General features: G+C 41.0%; 1 protein-coding gene across 1 annotated transcript; it reads right to left on the reverse strand.

The window, feature by feature from the left end:
- Positions 1–43: 43 nt before the first annotated feature.
- LOC119740017 (metabotropic glutamate receptor 4-like) lies at positions 44–2,167 on the reverse strand. The gene has a single exon (XM_038215208.1). The coding sequence runs from the start codon at positions 2,165–2,167 to the stop codon at positions 44–46; it is 2,124 nt and encodes a 707-aa protein (XP_038071136.1).
- Positions 2,168–19,576: the final 17,409 nt, after the last annotated feature.

Raw genomic sequence — 19,576 nt, forward strand, 5'->3', positions numbered from 1 at the left:
TCTGTTCAACACGTCCAGCTTACATCAGGTTATAGCGTCCATATTATACCTGCACGGAGATGAGTACAGCTGACAGAATCAGCTGGTCCTTGGGTCGCACGAGCCTCGGAGGTTTGGTAGACCTTTTGCTGGCGTTGAAGATCCTGAAGATACGGTTAACCTTGAGAAGAGTCGGCGCGTAGGTCAGCGTGACACACAGAGAGATGATTGCCTCAGAGATGGCGCAGGAAGCGGCAGTGGGACGGGGCAGAAAGGCAAATAGGATGAAGAAAGCAAGCATGGTGCCCAGGATGGAGATGAAACTCAGCTCCCTGCTGGTTGCTTTGATCAGGGCGTGGTTGCGGTAGTAGGTCATCCCGGCAAAGCTTAGAGATGAAAAACAGATACCGACCAGACTCAGAGCCAGGATGACCAGAACGGAGGCTTCGTCCACTGCGAACGTTGAAGCCTCGATCTCTTGGCATTCAGTGAAAGTGTCCTCGTCTGGCCAGAACCTCCCGGCGCAGGGAACGCACACGCCGTCTCTCACGATTGCGTTACTGGCACACTTTTGACAGCCTTTGCAGCATTTCTTCTCCAGTGGTACCACAATGTATCCCGGGCGACAGTCCTCGATGCAAAGAGAAAATGTTGGCTTCCCCACTCCGTCTGGCCACCGGATGTCCCATTCGTTGATGGAGAATTCATGGTCGGCTCCACGCGAGTCCCAGCTTCCGACCTGGTAGTACTCCCCGTTGCGGAAACTATCCACGTTGTACGTGCCTTCCGGGTCTCCATTCTCGTCAAACCTGAAGAGGCCGTCTATCCCTTGGAAGGTCACATTCAGAAGGAAGGGCAGAAACTCTCGTCCGCTGATCCCGTTTCGAAAGAGCTCACAGTCCGGACTTGCAAAGGAAACTCCGCAGCGTGCTCTCAGCATGTCCTCCAGAGCATGTGCGAATGCATACACAGCGTGATAGGCTGGACTGGAGCGGTTACTCGTAGGAATGTAGCAGTTACTGAAATCAGAACATCCAAGCTCCCTTCTCCACAGTTCCTTGTACTCAGCAAACCATGGGTTCTCCATACTAGATGCCACCAAGTCATTGAAGTACCTGTCGAACCCCGGGACCTGACGGAAATTCAAAGTGAAGAACAGGTTCCCTAGACTCATGTCCTGCAAGCCATGTTCTTCAAAATAAGCGAATGTATCACTGCCGACTAGCGTGAGTTTCTCGGTCGGTTTAATCTTATGGTACTCCTGCAAGATTCTGTACATTCCTTCATAGCCGCCAAACATGACATACACTTTTGCCTTGTCAAACTGCAGGATCTTCGACACTGCCTCCTGGATTTCAGTCTCTGTGGCAGTTTTTCGAACAGCTATTGAGAAAGCCACGCAAATGCCATTCTTGTCTGCAAGATTCAATAGTTCCTGCGTGCCTCTTATACCGTAGGTATCGACGGAATACATCACCCCTACATAAAACCACTTGAACCGGAGCAGTGCATCGATGATAGCACGCGCCTGGAGTTTGTCCGGCGGGGCAGTACGCAAGAAGTACGGGAACCTTCCTTTGTCGCTCAGCTCGTCACTGGTAGCGTAGCCGGAGATCATTGGTATCTCATATAGATTAGTAGCCTTTGCCGCCACGATGCTGGTGGTACTCCGGCTCGTGCCGACGATTCCGATCAAACGACTTCGCGAGGCATTTCCTGTAGTGACCGCGTGGATCCCGTTCGGTTCGTGCCCGCCAAGAATCGACAAAGCAGACCACAGGGCAGCATCTTCCATGTAGCAGGACTCACGGATGTCAAATCCCAGAGTAACGTTCGGGAGAATGTCATCGTTGGCATTGATCTCCTCCAGAGCATACACCATCGTCTGGACTCTCTCCAGAATATGGCTTCTCATACCCGCTCGGCAGGTGTTATCCTGGTGCAGTGGGAATATTCCACCGATGATGAAGTCTCCTGGTCTGGTGTAGTTCACCAGGACACCGGATGGAACCGTGCCGATGCCTCGAGTCACCAGAAATGCCCAAACGATACTAAGCGTGAGCCGCCACATCTTGCCTGCTGCTTCTGCGGGCGGAGACTGACGCAAGGTTTTACCGATCCTTAGCCGGACTGCTATCTTTCCACTGGCGATTATTATAATGGACTGAAGCTTGGCTGTCACGCACATAGAGTGTTGCACAAGGCCTTGTTCAGAAGTAGGAGAAAGCTTTTCCACCGTCGGCCGGTAGAGAGTGACTCTTATAGACCTAATTGCCGTTCCTCTGCGGTCTTTCCGTTGATCGCTGGCGCTTTTATAAAAGAGGGAGACTCGCGGAAAATCACTCACGTGTGCGCTTTGATAACGACACGGTGATGCACGTAACTTTGTCCATAAAACTTAACCTTCATCTTTGAATCTCATTTTTATCTTTGCAACGTCACACATTTTGTCCCGCCACAATGCAATCAATCTCCTGTATGGAGGAGTATTAAACGCGATTTTATTGGAAACTGCGCTGCAACACTGAGGCACAAACAAATTGCTTTTGGGGAAAATTGACTTGCCCGGAAATCAATTCATTTCAAACAATCTTGCATGGTCGAGCTTTGGACCTCATGATATTCGAATAAACTCGGCCTCCAGTGGAAGGCTGGCCGCAGTCTATCATTCAACGCTATTGGTATTATGAAATACAAATTAGATTACACTTGAGGTTTGATAATTATTGTACAAGTCCTTCGGGGACCGCATTAATTGACTCAAAAGTTGGTTTTCAATTACCTTGATGGCGACATCGAAGGATTAACGCGACCTTAATGGAATTATCTAGCTCGCATTTCCGTCCATTCATATCCGATCGTGTATTCCTATTGTTATGAGTCGGGCGTGATATTGGGGCTTGAATACATGGAACTATTTGCGCGAATTGGAGCTTGTGTGACCATGAATCAGCTTCAAGGTCGTACGAGAGAACAAAGCTATTACCGCCACTCTCTCCTGATTTGCATGACCCTGGGGTTGTAATAAGTCCAACTTTATTTACTCCTTTTGTTTTTTATTAAATATTGTATAGCTGTACTTTCAGCCAGCCTTCTGCATGTTAATATTCCCCCGTCAAAACTATCAATAAAAGTTGGCAAAGTTTTCAAGTGCACGGTGGAATTTCATATCAAGATAAATGTAGTCTGTCAGACAAACACGTTTACACTGGCGAGTTTAGACATCTGGATTGAGTTTTGAATGACATATTGTTGCCTGTCCACAGAAGATGCCAGTTCGTATATGAGAGTGATGGAATGTTTCTCCTAAGTTGTCGGTCGAGTGCAATGAACAGTTTTCATCCAGACTTTGTATGTTATCGGGCAGGTTCATTGGCGGATCCAGGGGTGGGTGGATGGGGGAGGGGAGGGGGCAATGGGGTGAAGACACCTTTTTGTCTGAAATATTCAGGAAATAAATCAAAACATTGCGTAACTCAGTCGCAAGCCAGTACACACGCCTTTTAGTTACTAGGCCCAAGCTTATGTAAATGTGCACAAGCACACAAGGTTTTCCCGCCAATTTTCAACCCCTCCAGTAGGATCACAAGACTGACACCCCTCTGGTGGATGCACCTTGGTCCATACTAGGATCTAGTGATAGATGGCCCCGGGTGGGTATACCACGTGGTCAGGACAATATAAAATATAAAAATGTGGATAGTCGTAATTCCCAGGTGAATCCTGCTAAGAATATGGGTTTCCCCTGCTATTTTAAACGTTTATCATTCGTCCATCAACATCGATTTAGTGCACTTTCAATTTCGTCTATTGTCAGACAATTTTTCAAATTCACTTTAAGCAAATTCAAACAATGAGCACACGTTTTCGTCACGGAGTATTCAATTTCGTCTCGTCTATGCTCAACCTTGTTATTCAGAAATCAAATTCGTCTAATTGATATTATATAAGACGAATTCGATATCTGAATGCTGCCAATCGGTAACAGCTTAGACGAATTTGATCTTTAATGACGAATATTCTCGACCTAGTGACTTAAAAGTGTGACCAAACTTTGAAATTGAATGGTCAATAACTAAATTGGGTTTGTTAAAAACGTGTAAATATTTTTCTCGGACGAAATTAAATGTTATAGTTTGTGAATTTGACTGAAAATGTTTTAAAATAGCTGGGAAAACCTATATTATAGGTTTTCCCGCCGAATTTCCGAATTTTTCTAATCAGTTTCATTATCAGCCATTCAATTTCGCGTGAGTTTTGCACATGTGGTCCAATTGGGGTTTCTTTTTCATTTGGGTTTCATTCAATTTCATTTTTAGGCAGCCAAGATTTTGCTGTGAATATTCGTTTTCGTTTTTGGGCAGCCTATTTTGTTTTGGTGTATTCAAGACTTAACTTGCAGCAGTCTCAAAATAAGTCTTTGCAACCTTTTGACGGTTGACGCATTCAAATTAGCGAACATCTGCGCGCTTATAACGTATAAGGCCAAAAAAAAAATATTCGGTCTCTGGTCAGACCGAAATTCCGGAATTGACGCGGCCACGCGGCTTTTTTTTTTTTTTTTTTTTTTTTTCAAGCTTGGATTGTACAGACAAGGTGGGTCTATTTTGCTCTTTTGGAGTCCTCATGTACATTGGTGTCCTCCATAATTTGCATTGGTGCTTTCGATCATTTGCCTTGGTGCAATTTCCCATTCCTTGGTGCTTATTGGTAAAAAAAAATTGAGGAGGTGCGGAAATAGAGGGCGCTGTTGGAGCTACCGCGGAACATTTTGGAAAAAAAAAAGATCGACGCGCATGATTAAAATCGACGCGCGCGCTGACCAGAGACCGACTTATTATTTTTTTGGCCTAACCATGCTTTTCGTGTCTTATTCGTTTATGGGCAATCGCTTTCATCGTTTGGTCATTTAAATTAGTAAGATTTTTTAATCGATATTTTTTTCCTATTTTTCTCCGAGGTTCATTTCCCTCCCAAAAATCTTGATGACTGTAAAATTTACAATGCTACAAATCAACTTATATGAGGGAAACAAGATGCAACGAAATAATGAATGGAAAGGGACTAAGATCATTTCTTTTTCACTGTTGATCTTTTCTACTTGTTTAAACGTTTGATCAAGGGGCTTTTTACGTTGACGATTTCTTGACGTGCAAGACATCGGGACACGTTTGGCAATGGTTGTACCGTCGGGAACACTTCTCTTGCGTTATTTCTTAAATGTTTTCTTGCGTATGTCTGACGAACACTTACCATATTCACAGGGCCCATGCAAAGTTTTTAATGCAAACCTTGGAAATACATCTCTGTGTCACATTTAACCTTATTTGCAAGTTTTATTTTCCATTTTGAGGGGTGTTTTTGGTGCCTTCTCCGTTTTTCTGCTAATGTTTCATATTCATTAGAAAACCTGTGATGGCATTCCGAGCATGATTAATGTTACAGGGCTATTTCAGCAAAATAAGTTGCTAGAATTTTGGATATTTTGCTGTCATAAATTTCTTTTATTTGGTGATTATATTATGTGTCAGTACATGGCAGTAAGCCAATGACCAACCCTTTCCCAAAAATGTTTTCAATTAGCAAATTTTGATGAATAATTTGAAAGAAAAACCCTAAACTGAACAGTGGCTTCATGAAATGACATCATAGTATATAACAGCGTTAGTCCGGAAAACATGGGACCTTTTAAATGTTAAAAAAGTGCTCATTTGCAATAAGATTAACCCAAAAAGTGTTATCAAATGTTTAGTTTTCTTACATTTCACAGATTTGCGTATAAAGAATTCCTGAGAAAAATTCATTGCACATACCCTTTAATTAAGAAAGAAAGTCAATCTACGGTTTGAAGTCATCAAATATGATTTACGCTAAGGAATACGGACACGTATGAAGTCTTAAAAGATGTTTGACAAAATGTGAAATATGTTTGCCCATTAATGATAACGAATGCCCGATCAACCCCTTACTACTGGTTAAGACGAAATTGAATGAACAACGCGATACTTTTAATATGAATGCATCTTTGAAAGGGACGAGTGAAGCTAAAAGGCGATAGAATGCTCAGATAGGGAAATTGAATGATTCTTTTTGATTGTCGAATGCCGATCTGCATGATCTTTCAATTTCAATCTAAATCGAATGAGTCAGGCGTTAAATTAAATGAAAACTTGGTGAAATTGGCCGGGGGGGGGGGGGTTCGCATTTTTTTTGGGACTTTCTATGGACCATTTTTTTTGACAGAGCTGGGGGGGGGTTGACTCCTCCCCCCGGATCCGCGCCTGGTTCATGTTCATTCAGATTTGTTTACAAGACTTCTTTGTCGCTTTGGAGGGCACTTTTGGTTGAACGTTCTGTGATTTAATCTATTTTGAATGAGAAAAACGTACTTTTGATTGCACATTCACGAAATTGTATTCCAGAACTCTGCGCGAAAACGTATGCTCGCGTAAATGAATGCACAGGTAACGTAATTGGCCGTCTGTTTCTCAAAACCGAATGCACGGACAATGAAAACGATTGAATTTTTGTTGAATTGAAATGGGATTAAAGACGTGCATTCATATTCAGACGAAAACGAATGACCGATTTTCAGAAATGAATGAAACGATTTCAGGAAATTGACCGGAAAACCTATATTAAAATAGCCGGGAAAACCTAAAATATAGCAGACTTGGCGGCCAAATTGGCGACCAATCTCCCATTTTCGCACGAATATGAATGCACGTTGAGATCAACATCCAATTACCTAAAAACACCAATCAATTTCACATTAGAAGCATGCGATTTCACATTTTAATCATGCAGTTTCAACAATAGGGCATTCAAATTAAAATTGCACAATGTGACGAGCATCCACATTCGCCGGAGCTTCCAGCTGTGTGTGTTTGGTTATTCGAATTCACTATTAAGCAAGCATATGTGAAAAGTAAGCAAAGTAATCCGAAATAGGTCCATGTCGTTCCGTCGTTTGTTAGAATAAGATGGAGTGCTTTTGTTCCAATTTGGAAACATTGATATAAAACCCTGTCTCCCACAAGACTCTGCCGCTACTGTAATCGCCATACAACAGTAAGATTGAAGCACTAGAAATATCAATATGCCAGCGGGAAAACCTGCCAAGAGGAGGGGTCAGAAACACACAAATGGACCACGACATGAAGCAGAAATAATGAAAAGGTGAAAGAAATGAAAAGACTCGCATCGTATACCTTCGTTGACTTTTATTTTCAAAGAGAAAGGTGCTAAATAGAATGCGCGGAAATGAAAACGAAAACCAGAATCTCATGCAAATAACCCTAAACCAAACCGACTGCTAAATTGAATGATCACTTAAACCGAATGACCAAACTTCGATTTAGGATGTGTTTAACATCAAAATGTCAGAAAACGCCTGAAATCTAATACGGACCAAGGGAATGACAGCAGGGCGCTACTTTGCTTCAAATTGGCCACTATCAAGTTGAATTCCAATGCTTTTTTTGCAAAATTGGCCGGGAAAACCTAAAAATATATAGATAAAAATAAACAAACATGGCAAGCTGAGAATATTTGGGTTTGACTTTTATCGGGTTTGACAATATCGATGTATTTTAACCCTTAAATGAATGAACCCTTAAACGAAAAAAAAAACATGTAACTAACAACACTTTTTCAAATTCAATTTTGCCTTTGGAGCCCCTTTAATCTTTGCAGCTCAATATGTGGTCAACCGCGATTCAGAGGACCTTATTCGTCTGATTCGCGGTCGAATTAAATCACAGCAAACACTTTTTGCCTCGTACCCTCCCTTGTCCTTCGGAAATACGTTTAAAAACCCAATAATTGCAGTGAAAGAGGGAACAAACTCAATTTCCGGCCCCTTTCCTATATTCCCCATATAGCAAAGAGGGGTAAAACATTCAAGGGCTTGTCTTTTAAAAGGGCTATATTAAATTCGCCCACGGCAAGGTATTGGTCGTCTCTAATGGACATTTTTGTCAAAGGAACTGGCGCGCAAGTTTCAAGGCACCCAATCCCCAGGGTACACATTTTTAAGAAAGAGATTTCGCAGTAATTAATCAAATTAAAAAAAGTTGTTAAAATAAGTAAATGTCTATGAGATTTTTGGGGTATATTTGGAGAAAAAGATGATCATATTCATTGGGCATTGAAGAGATATGGCTATGAACCTCTGGCCCGGACTTGGGGCTTCAAATTCTGAGCATTTTGGATGCAATTTGGCTCGAAAGTGGCGCTAGTATGCCATGTTTTGGAGGGATCGTTTTATAGCTACTTTTCCGCTTTGGGCAAAATAGGGGTCGTCTTCTTTTGTTGAGAATTCCTCGAAAAGACAATGGTCAACCCACCAAAAAATGAAAAGAAAATGAAAGCGGACATGTTGATCATCAATTTTCTGTGCAGGCAGTGCAGCTTATACCTGTGAGAGTTCTGAGTAATTTTAAAAGAATTTCGAAGTATGGGCATTTAGCACTAGTACCTATGGGAATTGTAATGCAGGGGTGCACCCCTAAAGATAATGAGGACCGGTAACTAGCTCCCATTTGAATTAAATTTGATTGGATGCGCGCGCATTTCACGATTGTTGAATTGATATTTTTGAATCGCTATTCAACTTTTGTGCACGGGCGCCGGTAATTGAACTCACGATTATCAAGAAACTCACGCTTGTCTAATTATTACCTCAAAAAAGTACACAAAATCATCAGTGTCTCCATGAAAGCAACCTTCAAGCATTTCAACCATGTTGTAAATATTGAACAGCAATATTTCTCTATTTATTAATATTTGTCATTGCAGAGATAAATCGAAGCTCATTATCTCCAAAATTGCACATTCGTGGCCAGGCTATTGCCATTTTGCAACAGGCTGGTTGTACGCAAACAGTATTGTGATTTAGAATTCACGATGCGAGGCGGGTTTCAGACCTACGCACGTCATGCATATAGCTTAAACATACATTTATACCCGGAATTCCGGCAGTGTTTGCCAAAGGACAATGGGGTCATGGAACCAGACTATGTATGTACATAAGGAATGTTCTTGGCCGGTTTTAAACAAGTACGTATAAACCGGCTAGGGCCTGGACGCGGATAATGGGCAGAAAGTTTCGGTCAAAATTTCCAATGATTTTGTTCAACACTTTAACTTCATTTTTGTGAAATACCCCTCTATAGTTATGTTTATGGTATGTGCCTTGCGCGACTTAATAAAAAATCCCTTTGAATACCAGGGCCATTCTCAACATTTTCACTTCGTTACCATGGGACAAAATATATCGAATAACGCCCTCACATTCATGGACTACACCATGTCAGTATTCTCAGCGCAATGAAACGAATTTTAGTATAGGTTTTCCCGGCTATTTTAAAACACTTTCATTCAAATTCTCCAACTCGTACATTCAATTTCGTCCGAGAAAAAACTTCACACGCTTTAACAAAACCAATTTAGTCATTTACCATTCAATTTCAAAGTTTGGTCACCCTCTTTGATCACCGGGTCGAGAATATTCGTCATTACATATCAAATTCGTCTTAGCTGTTGCCAATGGCAGTATTCAGAGATCAAATTCGTCTTATATAAATCAATTAGACGAATTTGATTTCTGAATAACAAGGTTTGGCGTAGGCGAGACGAAATCGAATACTCTTGGACAAAAACGTGTGTTCATTGTTTGAATTTGCTTGAACTGAAATTGTTTGACACAAGACGAAATTAAACATTGGAAGTGCACTAAATCGATGTTGATCTACGAATTTGAATATTAAAAACGTTGAATTCAAATGATAAAAATTTTGAAATAGCCGGGGAAACCTGTATGACAAAACATTCAAGTATTCTGTCCTCTAATTTACAGGCAAATGAGGAAATACTTTGTAGTTTTTGTTTTTGTTTTGTTTTGTTTTGCCACTCTTTTGTGTTGCGCTTGAAGTGTTGACACTTTTTGTTTTGTGGTTTTTTTTTTAGGTGTTGTCTATTTCTTTGTCTTTTCCTCGCTTTTCTTTTTTTTTCAAATTGTGAAAATGCTGGATATATAGCTGTTGGTATAGTGTTCATAATGATAGCAGTCCGGAGTTAGTAGGTTCATATCACGCCAGGATGTGCTCATCGTCATGTTAATCTGTAGTTTCATTAAGTAATGAACTTCTGGGATACGTGAAACCATGAAAGCAATAGGGAAAAGAATGTGCACCTTATGTTTGGTCTCCAGCTCTACTGCGTAGGCCTGCGATGACGAGCCCAAGCCACCTTGGATGACGACTCTTTTGCCAACCTTCCCTACAAGTAGGGTGCTCGTTGTCAACGGCGAATGGGGGGTGGGGGGGGGGGGGGGGGGGGGGGGGGGGGGGTGGGGGGCAACGTGGGCCATGCCACCCCACCCCCCTAAAAAAAAAAACACAACTTATTCTTAACGTCGTAAAAAAACAGCCATTGCGTATACATTCGTTCCCCCTTGCTTTGCATATTAAATTCGGGGCGGACACATTTTGCACCTACTTTTTCGGGAACAAATTTGTTTGGCCCTCCTCTCCCCCCCCCCCCCCCCAAAAAAAAAGCCGGTCTCGCTTGGGCGAGAATACTGCATGTTGGCTCAAAGCAATCTGCCCCAGCCTGACCCAAGGGCTTACTTTATTTTCAGCTTCGTTTCCAATGGTAACCCCTTGGTGGGAAACTTGCTTCCTGTATCCTGATTCGATCTAACAATATAGCAAGTAATGGATTTATTTCGTGTACTTATTCCATAGTGTTTTGTTCCTCGTTAACTTATCGTTTACTTTCCCTAAAAAACAACCCCCTTTTCCATATTGCCTATAATATAAAGGCCAATGTACATGTACCAGTACTGTAACATTGTATATTAGCAGTTTCCAAACCTTTTGATATTACTTTTTTTGTGACATAATAGCCACACACTACACAGCAAGGGTACATGAAGTTTCTTTATCAATGGGGGATGGAACAAAATGATATAAAGTAAAACCATGCAGAAAGTTGAAACCATGGAGCTATCAGATGAATCAAACCCCAAATAAGTTATTTTTATACAATAATATTTAATCACAGAAAGACAATACAGACGAGACAAACACAAGGATGAAACTGCAGCCTATTAAAGCGATTAAATGTACAGTTAATTCGATTAAATGATGTTAAATTTATTTCAAATGTGAAATTATAGATAAAATATCTTGAAAATTGAAGCATTTGACTCCGGGAAATGTTCAGTGAGTAATATAGGTTTTCCCGGCTATTTTAAAACGTTTATCATTTGCATTCACCAACTCTAGCATTCAATTTCGTCCGAACAAAATGTCACACGCTTTTACCAAAACCAATTTAGTCATTTACCATTCAATTTCAAAGTTTGGTCACTCTGTTTAGTCACCGGGTCGAGAATATTCGTTATTACAGATCAAATTCGGCTAAGCTGTTCCGAATGGCAGCACTCAGAGATTAAATTCGTCTTATATAAATCAATTAGACGAATTTGATTTCTGAATAACAAGGTTTGGCGTAGACGAGACGAAATCGAATACTCTGGGACGAAAACATGTGCTCGTCGTTTGAATTTGCTTGAACTGAATTTGAAACTGTTTGAAAAAAACCCCCGAAATTAAACATTGGAAGTGTACTAAATCGATGTTGATGGACGAATTTGAATTTTGGAAACAGCAAATTCGAAAGATAAACGTTTTAAATTAGCCGGAAAAACGTGTATATATAGTAAACTCAAAAGTCATGATGACTTTTACTCACTGAATCGTGATGACTTTTATTATAATATACCAAATCATGATGACTATTATTATATCACCAGTTTGCTGATGACACTAAGGTGTACAACAGGGTCCAGAAATCCAACACAGAAGGAAACAACATCATACAAGACGATCTTAACCACCTCAAGGACTGGCCAGACACTTAATGGCTTCTCAGCTTCAATGCATCAAATGTAAATGCATGCATGGATGTGACAACCCAGGGAGAGTGTATAAGTTGGGCAATGAGAGCATTATAACAGTAAAGGAAGGGAGAGATCTGGGGGTTTACATTACAGATGACTGTAAACCATCCGCCATGCAATGTGCAAAAGCAGCCGCTAAAGCAATGACCAGTCTAAGGATCATCAAGAGAACATTCAACCACATAGATAAGGGGAGCTTTTCCGTCTCTACAAGGCATACATCCGACCTCCAGTCATGTTGAATACTGTGTGCAGGCATGGAATCCGTACCAGGTGGTTAAGGATATCAAGCTGCTTGAGAAGATACAACTTAGTGCAACAAAGTTGGTTCCAAGCCTTAGATACAAGTTTTATCAAGAAATGTTGGAATAGTTTAATACATCTGTATCTCTTGGTTGTCAGGAGAATGAGAGGATGCTTGATCGAGGTGTTCAAGATACGTAATGGCCTGGATGACATCAAGTCGGAAAACCTGTTTTCCATGTCTCACAACATTGGAACCACGAGGCCACAAATTCAAGTTATTCAAGAAGCGGCTCAACAAGGGACTGAATATAAGAAAGTACTTCTTCTCTCAGAGAGTTATAGATATGTGGAATAGACTTCCAGAAGAGGGGGTGAACGTGAATAAAACCAACCAGTTTTAAGGCAAGATTGACAAGTACTGGAATGAAAAATGGAAATGGGGCATTAAAAAGGAGTAAACCTACATTACACCCATCAATCCTAAGTGTAAGTGTTAGTGACATCATCACCTAAGAGGGCACCCTCTAGCGGTACGTCAAGAACAGTTATTTTTTATTTAAAACCATTTGTCAAAGTTTGCTTTGGTTTGGATAGTAGATAATTACTTTCATAGCGATGACGTCATCAGACCGGAAGATATTGTAGGGAGGCTTGGGAAATTATTTTTTTGCATTAAAATCACCTAGTGGGGCTCACTGTTGCCAAAATAACAATGTAAGCATCATTACTGACCACAGGCACAATAATGGTGTGTCGTCATCAAGCCGGAAGAAGGGTGTCATTAACACATAAACATCGTGTACATTTTATATTTTCAGAAGTTCTTTTCACTTTTTCAAGCATAACTTGTGTACACAATATCAGTTTTTATTATGCTGATTTTAACTGGGACATGAACCGCATACAACGTAAAATGTGTTTTAAAATGTATCGATCACTAAAGAGTGCATTCACACTGTTCCCGTCGTTCGATTAAACATTAGACAATGTCAAATTAAGATCTTGCAACATGTGTATAGGTTTTCCCGGCTATTTTAAATGTTTATCATTCGAATTCACCGTTTCTAGTATTCAAATTCGTCCATCAACGTCGATTTAGCGTACTTCTAATGTTTGATGCCGTCTTTTGGCAGACAATTTCAAATTTTCAAGCAAATTCAAACAATGAGCACACGTTTTCGTCCCGGAGTTTTCGATTTCGTCTCGTCTACGCTAAACCTTGTTATTCAGAAATCAAGTTCGTCTAATTGATTTATGTAAGACGAATTCGATCTCTGAGTGCTGCCATTCGGAACAGCTTAGCCGAATTTGATCTGTAAAGACGAATATTCTCGACCCTGTGACTAAAGAGGGGGACCAAATTTTGAAATTGAATAGTCAATGACTAAATTAGGTTTGTTAAAAACGTGTGAAATTTTTCTCTGACGAAATTGAATGTTACAGTTGTTTGAAGGTGAATTTGAATGAAAAATGTTTTAAAATAGCCGGGAAAACCTATATTAAGGCCCAAGGGGCAGAACTCACGCGCAAAACCAATAATATATGGAGTACTGCAAGGGTCTGTGCTAGGTCGGCATTCATTATCTACGTCAACCAAATATAGGTGATGTGATTCGCAGACACGGTCTTAAGTTTCATATTACGTTTTCAAATTTACACTTTCATAATTCGCGCTATGCAATCATATTGCACTTTAAGCCCAAAGGATCTGTACTCAGTGTCATTTGCACTTACAAGGTTGTCTTCCTGCATCCAGGTCCTGGAGGTATGGATGACCCACATATATGGATGACCCACAAAATATACATTTTGATGAACACATGTTTATGTCTACACATGTTCTCAGCATGCAGCGGTCCATTAATTTTCAACTTCGCAACATTTCATGAATCCGCAGATACCTTGATTTCGATTCATGTCATCATGCCATCCGTGCTCTTGTTCTTTCACGGCTTGACTACTGCATTTACCCGTTAATTGTTATTACCGAAATACATCTCACGAGACTCCCACGACTTCGAAATCGTGCTGCTCGCATTGCATTTGCCGTTGACTGGGGTGGACCATCTTGACTTTACTGGTTTCCTGTCTGACAGACAATTCAATTCAAGATAGCTATTCTCATCTTCAAATGTCTTCACCACACAGCTCCTCAGTACCTTGAACACTGTATCAAGCCATATATATGTACCTGGCCGACCTGGCTGCGACCCCAACTTTCTGTCAGTATACCCAGATCCAAGAACAGCTTCACCAACAGCCTTCACAATTTCCGATCTACAATACCTAGACAGACGATATATCCGAATGGCGCACTTAGACCGACAGCGGGCGCAATAAATTCGCAATTGATGAGGACTCACAAAATTACTACGCGAGCTAATTTGAATCTAAAGTACCCCCATAACTTTTTTGGGAAAAAAAGAGACTGTTTGGTTAAAAAAAAAAAAAACAACGATGGAATTGTGCAAATATAGCCGAGGATCAACTCACTAGCTTTTGTGATATTATATATAGGGCAGAATTGATAAAATTACCGTTGAAAAATGGGTCCTATTTGCCTGAGAAAATGTAGGGATGCCACTCGTCAATTTGGCTGCACGCAGGCTTGGCCATAATGGTTGCAGGCCAGTAAATCGGTCCAAAACTGCCGCCGGCCAAATCACGATTCGGTATATTTGAGCACATTATGGGCCATGAACTGAGGGTTTGTAAAATATAGGGGTGGTAGCCGTGTACTTGACTGTGAGCTTGTAGTTCTGTGCAGTTAGGATGATATTAGTGGGCCCTTAAAGCGCTCTATTTTGCGATGGAGTGTAGGCATGTTTTTCCAAATGGCGATGAGCTTCAGGACTATTTTAAGGGAAGATCATCTTCAGATGAAAATTTCTCCTGCAAGTCATTAGTTTACCCCCCCCCCCAAAAAAAAAATACAAGAAAAGAAGTGAAAGATGATGAAAAAACCTTAATTTGATGTGTGTCTCGAACACCTTGGAGAGTTGTGAATATTTTTCCTGAATTTCTGAAATGGGGCATTTATCATTGGGGTCTATGGCAGTTTATTTACTGGTCTGCAACCATACAGCCTTGCTCGATGCCATCACCAGTACATTGCCGTAAAAAAATGGTCCTCCAATCATTCTACACAAAACCGCACGCGTCTGGGCTTTTGTGCACAAACCTTATCAGTCGGCCTAACACGCTCATTGACTTCGGCGGCAAAAACCGCTAGCCTCATCATAAAGAATAAGTTAGCCGGACCAATTTTTACAAGAATGTGTTCCTAATGAGTGTTGAGGTAGGAACTGGGAACTCAAGCGCTGTCCAGACCACTGTCATATGCGCTAATATGCACGCTGAAATCTCTGCAACTGGCAAATCCACGACATAACTATTTACTTAACCATTGACTGATTTCACTGCAGCAGTGGCCATCAGCATTGCGTAGGGTCAAACTTCGGTCATAGTAAAGGAACTCTCTTTTTTGGTACATTTTCACGCGAGCAGCTATTGATCATTAACTTTGAAAACGTGCTCTCAGTTTCATGAGGACAGAAGTGCTACATATGTGACTGTTTTTAGCGTATCTAAGATCAATTCAAACCATTTCCGGATGTTAGTCTTAAGTTAAAGGCTGACATTGTGCCTTTCGGGTAAACACTCATTATTGGTTGATAAGATTTTGTTACGATCAAGCACAATCATTTCCACTGAAGCATTATGATTGCCTGGTCTGGTCTTAAATTGTGCCCCTTTATGAAGCCGTATCCATGGCGACACTGCAATGGAAACTTGTTTTACCTCATCGAATAATTATACTGTCAAACAGTCATCGCATGTTTTGGGCCAAGTATAAAAGAGGTTTGAAAGCGAGATCAGCTTCAAAAAACGTTGGCGCTTAGCATACAATGAGTCAAATCTAAATAAATTAGTTAATCATGTTGCACGAAGAAATTATCTGGAGCAGGGTTTGATCATGTGACCTCCGAATTGCAGTTCCGGTGCGGTTTTTCATTTTTACCAAGTCGTTCATGGGCGCCGGACCATTGTCATGTTGCGGCCATCTTGATTTTTTCCCATTGAAATCAATGTAACCAAAACGAGGCTGGAAGGAAAAATAGTCTGGTTCCGTTTTGCACAAAAAACTACCATTCGGTACTGTTCTTGGATACAGGGAACATGACTGAAATGGTGGCAGCATGATAAAGGTCTATAGTCTGAATGTAGCCAGGGATCATGCTTATAGTCACGATGGGATATAAGACTAAGGTTTGTGTAGACTAAAACATTTCTCCCTGATGTCACATCATTCTCCGAACTTCAGATAGATCCTGTTTGTTGATAAAATAGTTCATTTGGTTTGGGGAAAGCGTCTGAATGCATACCAAGTTACTATTCATGACTCACTTCACATGCATATAGCAGGAATCCGTTTAGTGAAGCGTAAGTATATTTTATACCATTCATAATTTAAAGCTGGCCCCTCTAAATGCGTGTTAACCAGACTTTTTTCCTACAGAAAACCTGTGAATTTAATAGTCAAAGAGGTTATTTCACAAACGTATGTGACCAGTATATAGCGTCCTTTAATTTGTAGTAAATTAAAGTCTATCTTATTTTAGCAATAATGTTTAAAAGGAAATTATTCAATTTCACATATTTCAATCTTGTATCAGCCTTATCTTTGTCTTACAAAAACATTTCTATTGTTTTGTAGTTACAGCTTCTCTTGCATGTCCGTACATTTTTAAATGTTTGGTTAAAGTTATTCATGCATTTTTGATTGAATTCTTCATTCATTTCCTATATGGCTTCAATTCTCCAATAGCTCACCACATAACAGCTAGGGCATGATAAATTATTACCATCACCATTACGTCGTCGATAATATTGAGGCTGCTTTTGTAGAGCACGTTTGGGCGAGAACCATTAGTTGACTATAGTGGTTAATTTAATTAAGCCTGGCTCCATGCTGTACATTATGATACACGCAGCTATTGGTAACCAGCCAAGGGCGGATCCAGAACACAATTTTTTTTGGGGGGCCCAAAAATTTTTGGGTCCCCCCAAAAAGTGGGTCAAAAAAATTACGGCGTGGTTTTTTTTTTTGATTCTAGATGCTCTGTGGTGCGATCTGAGGCAATTTCTGACCACTTTAACCAATGTTTTATGAGGAAAAGATGGTGGTGTACTCATTGCCTGCCTTTATTGCGATGTCACATAAAAAAAAAAATTGGTTTCGTTTTTTTTTTGGGGGGGGGGATGGCCCCCTTTGGCCCCCCCCGGATCCGCCCTTGTAACCAGCTATTGGTAATACGCAGCTATTGATAACCGCGCTCTGTGGTCTAGTTCCCAATAGTCGACTAGATTAATCCAATTAACCATCCTGCATCGAGGGACGTTAGTCGAATTATGGTGAACCATAGTCCTCGCCGGAACTTGTCGATCGGTCCATGGAGGTCCAAGTGTATGCGGTCGCGAGCGCGAGGCTATATCTGTGCTCCGCAACATTCTGGCCAAAAAAACCCCGATTGCCATCTTACGCTCTAGCAGACAAGAACAATTTGACAGGAGCACTGCAGAATGTAATAATTTGGATTTTGAGTTAAAAGTACAGAAAAGGCACCAAAATACCCACAATTATAGTCTGGGTGGAATTCGGAACGTGGTACATGTATTTAGTAATAAAAAAAGTCGGTTACCGTCAGCTTCAGTTCTAAATTAATGTTAACGTACACGTGTACCGGGAAAGTAGATTACAGTCATTGCTAATTTTAACCTTTTTGGGCACCAAAACCTTTTTTCCCACTAATATTCGACTGCGGTATGTTGTCGACGTCAAATCATTACATTAACTGTATCGTGATACAAACAGTTGGTCGATCATTGTTCCCCTAATGCAGCATACAATCAACAAAAGAAGGGGCATATGCCGATCTTTTTAAATCAATTGCAGGTGTTTATTTTTATTAATAAAATACTTTGACCCGCCATAACAATCATTTCAAATCAATAAATCCAAAGAATATAACTTCGTCATGAAATACGTGCATATAAAATAGTCCAATTAGCCCCTTCCCCCAAAACCATGTGTTTGTGTCAGCCAATCTTGAGCATCCAATACAAACATATCCACAATCTATTTTTAGAACCTATTTCTGCCGCACGCACTAAAAAAAATAGGTCAACACGAACGCAAAGTCAACGTACATCGACGGAGTTGAAAACAGAAAGAAAGAGATGTGATAATGACAAGACCCAATCGAAACATGAAAACCACTTTGTTGTGCAAATTAAATAGTAAACTTCTGGTTTTGGAAATACATGATTTAAAGCATTACCATTTACCTCGTGTTTTGACAAACTCACATAGGCCTACGGTTTTGCATTTCAACAATTTATCACATTAAAGCAAACTCTCCCGAACACACAGAGTGAGAACGTCAAAGGTACTCTAAGATAGCTGATGTGCAGATATTATGCACCGCGGGGAGTGCGGGGACACTATGCCTCAAAGGAGTAGTTAATATTTAATATACCTCGCTTGTGAATTAGCACGTTAGATATGGCTATAGTCAAACGATAAACATCGATACAGTTTGCTGTAGAGTGTCAAGAGACGATGGAGAATCAGTGAAAACTGACTATTAAGGCAGCAACATGTTGATGACAGTGATCTCCTCCTTGGTTCTTGTCTCCGTGTTCTTCCGGGGACTCGGAGCTGTACCACCCGCTGTCCTGGTCAATTATACCCGTCCAGGAGATCTCATCATCGGTGCCGTGTTGGCTTTTCATTTTGACGACTCCTGCCGGTCAGGATTGACATTCCGTCAGGTTGAAATCGTAGAGACGCTTGTGTACACTGTCGAACAGATCAACAACCGATCGGACATCTTGCCAAATCTCACCCTTGGATTCGACATCAAGGAAAGCTGCTACCAAGAAGATGCCGCCCTCTGGTCCCTGTTGTCTCTTCTTGGTAAGTACTTTGAGTCTCAGAATGGCCTTACCCTTCCCCCTCCTGACCAGAAGAACTTTGGCACGCTGCTAGGTGTAGTTGGCACTTCTCGGAGCACGACCAGCATATTTAACGCCAAGACGGCCCACCTGTTTTGATTTGCCGATGATTTCGCATTATGCGACGAGCGACGAATTGAGTGACAAAGCCAGATTTCCAATTTCCTCCGGACCATTCCCCCGGACAAGTTGCAAGCCAGGGCCATGGTAGACATTTTGGAGAAATTCGGCTGACTTGCATTGGCGTTCTGTACACATCAGATGCTTACGGCATACGCGGATCACAGGAATTGCTTAAACTTGCGGACGAAAAAGAAATGTGTGTCGTCTTTCTAAGTCTGTGACTGGAAGCAAGCCTACACAGTC

Source organism: Patiria miniata, unplaced genomic scaffold, assembly GCF_015706575.1.
Source record: "Patiria miniata isolate m_02_andy unplaced genomic scaffold, ASM1570657v1 HiC_scaffold_10, whole genome shotgun sequence".
Classification (NCBI taxonomy): Eukaryota; Metazoa; Echinodermata; class Asteroidea; order Valvatida; family Asterinidae; genus Patiria; species Patiria miniata.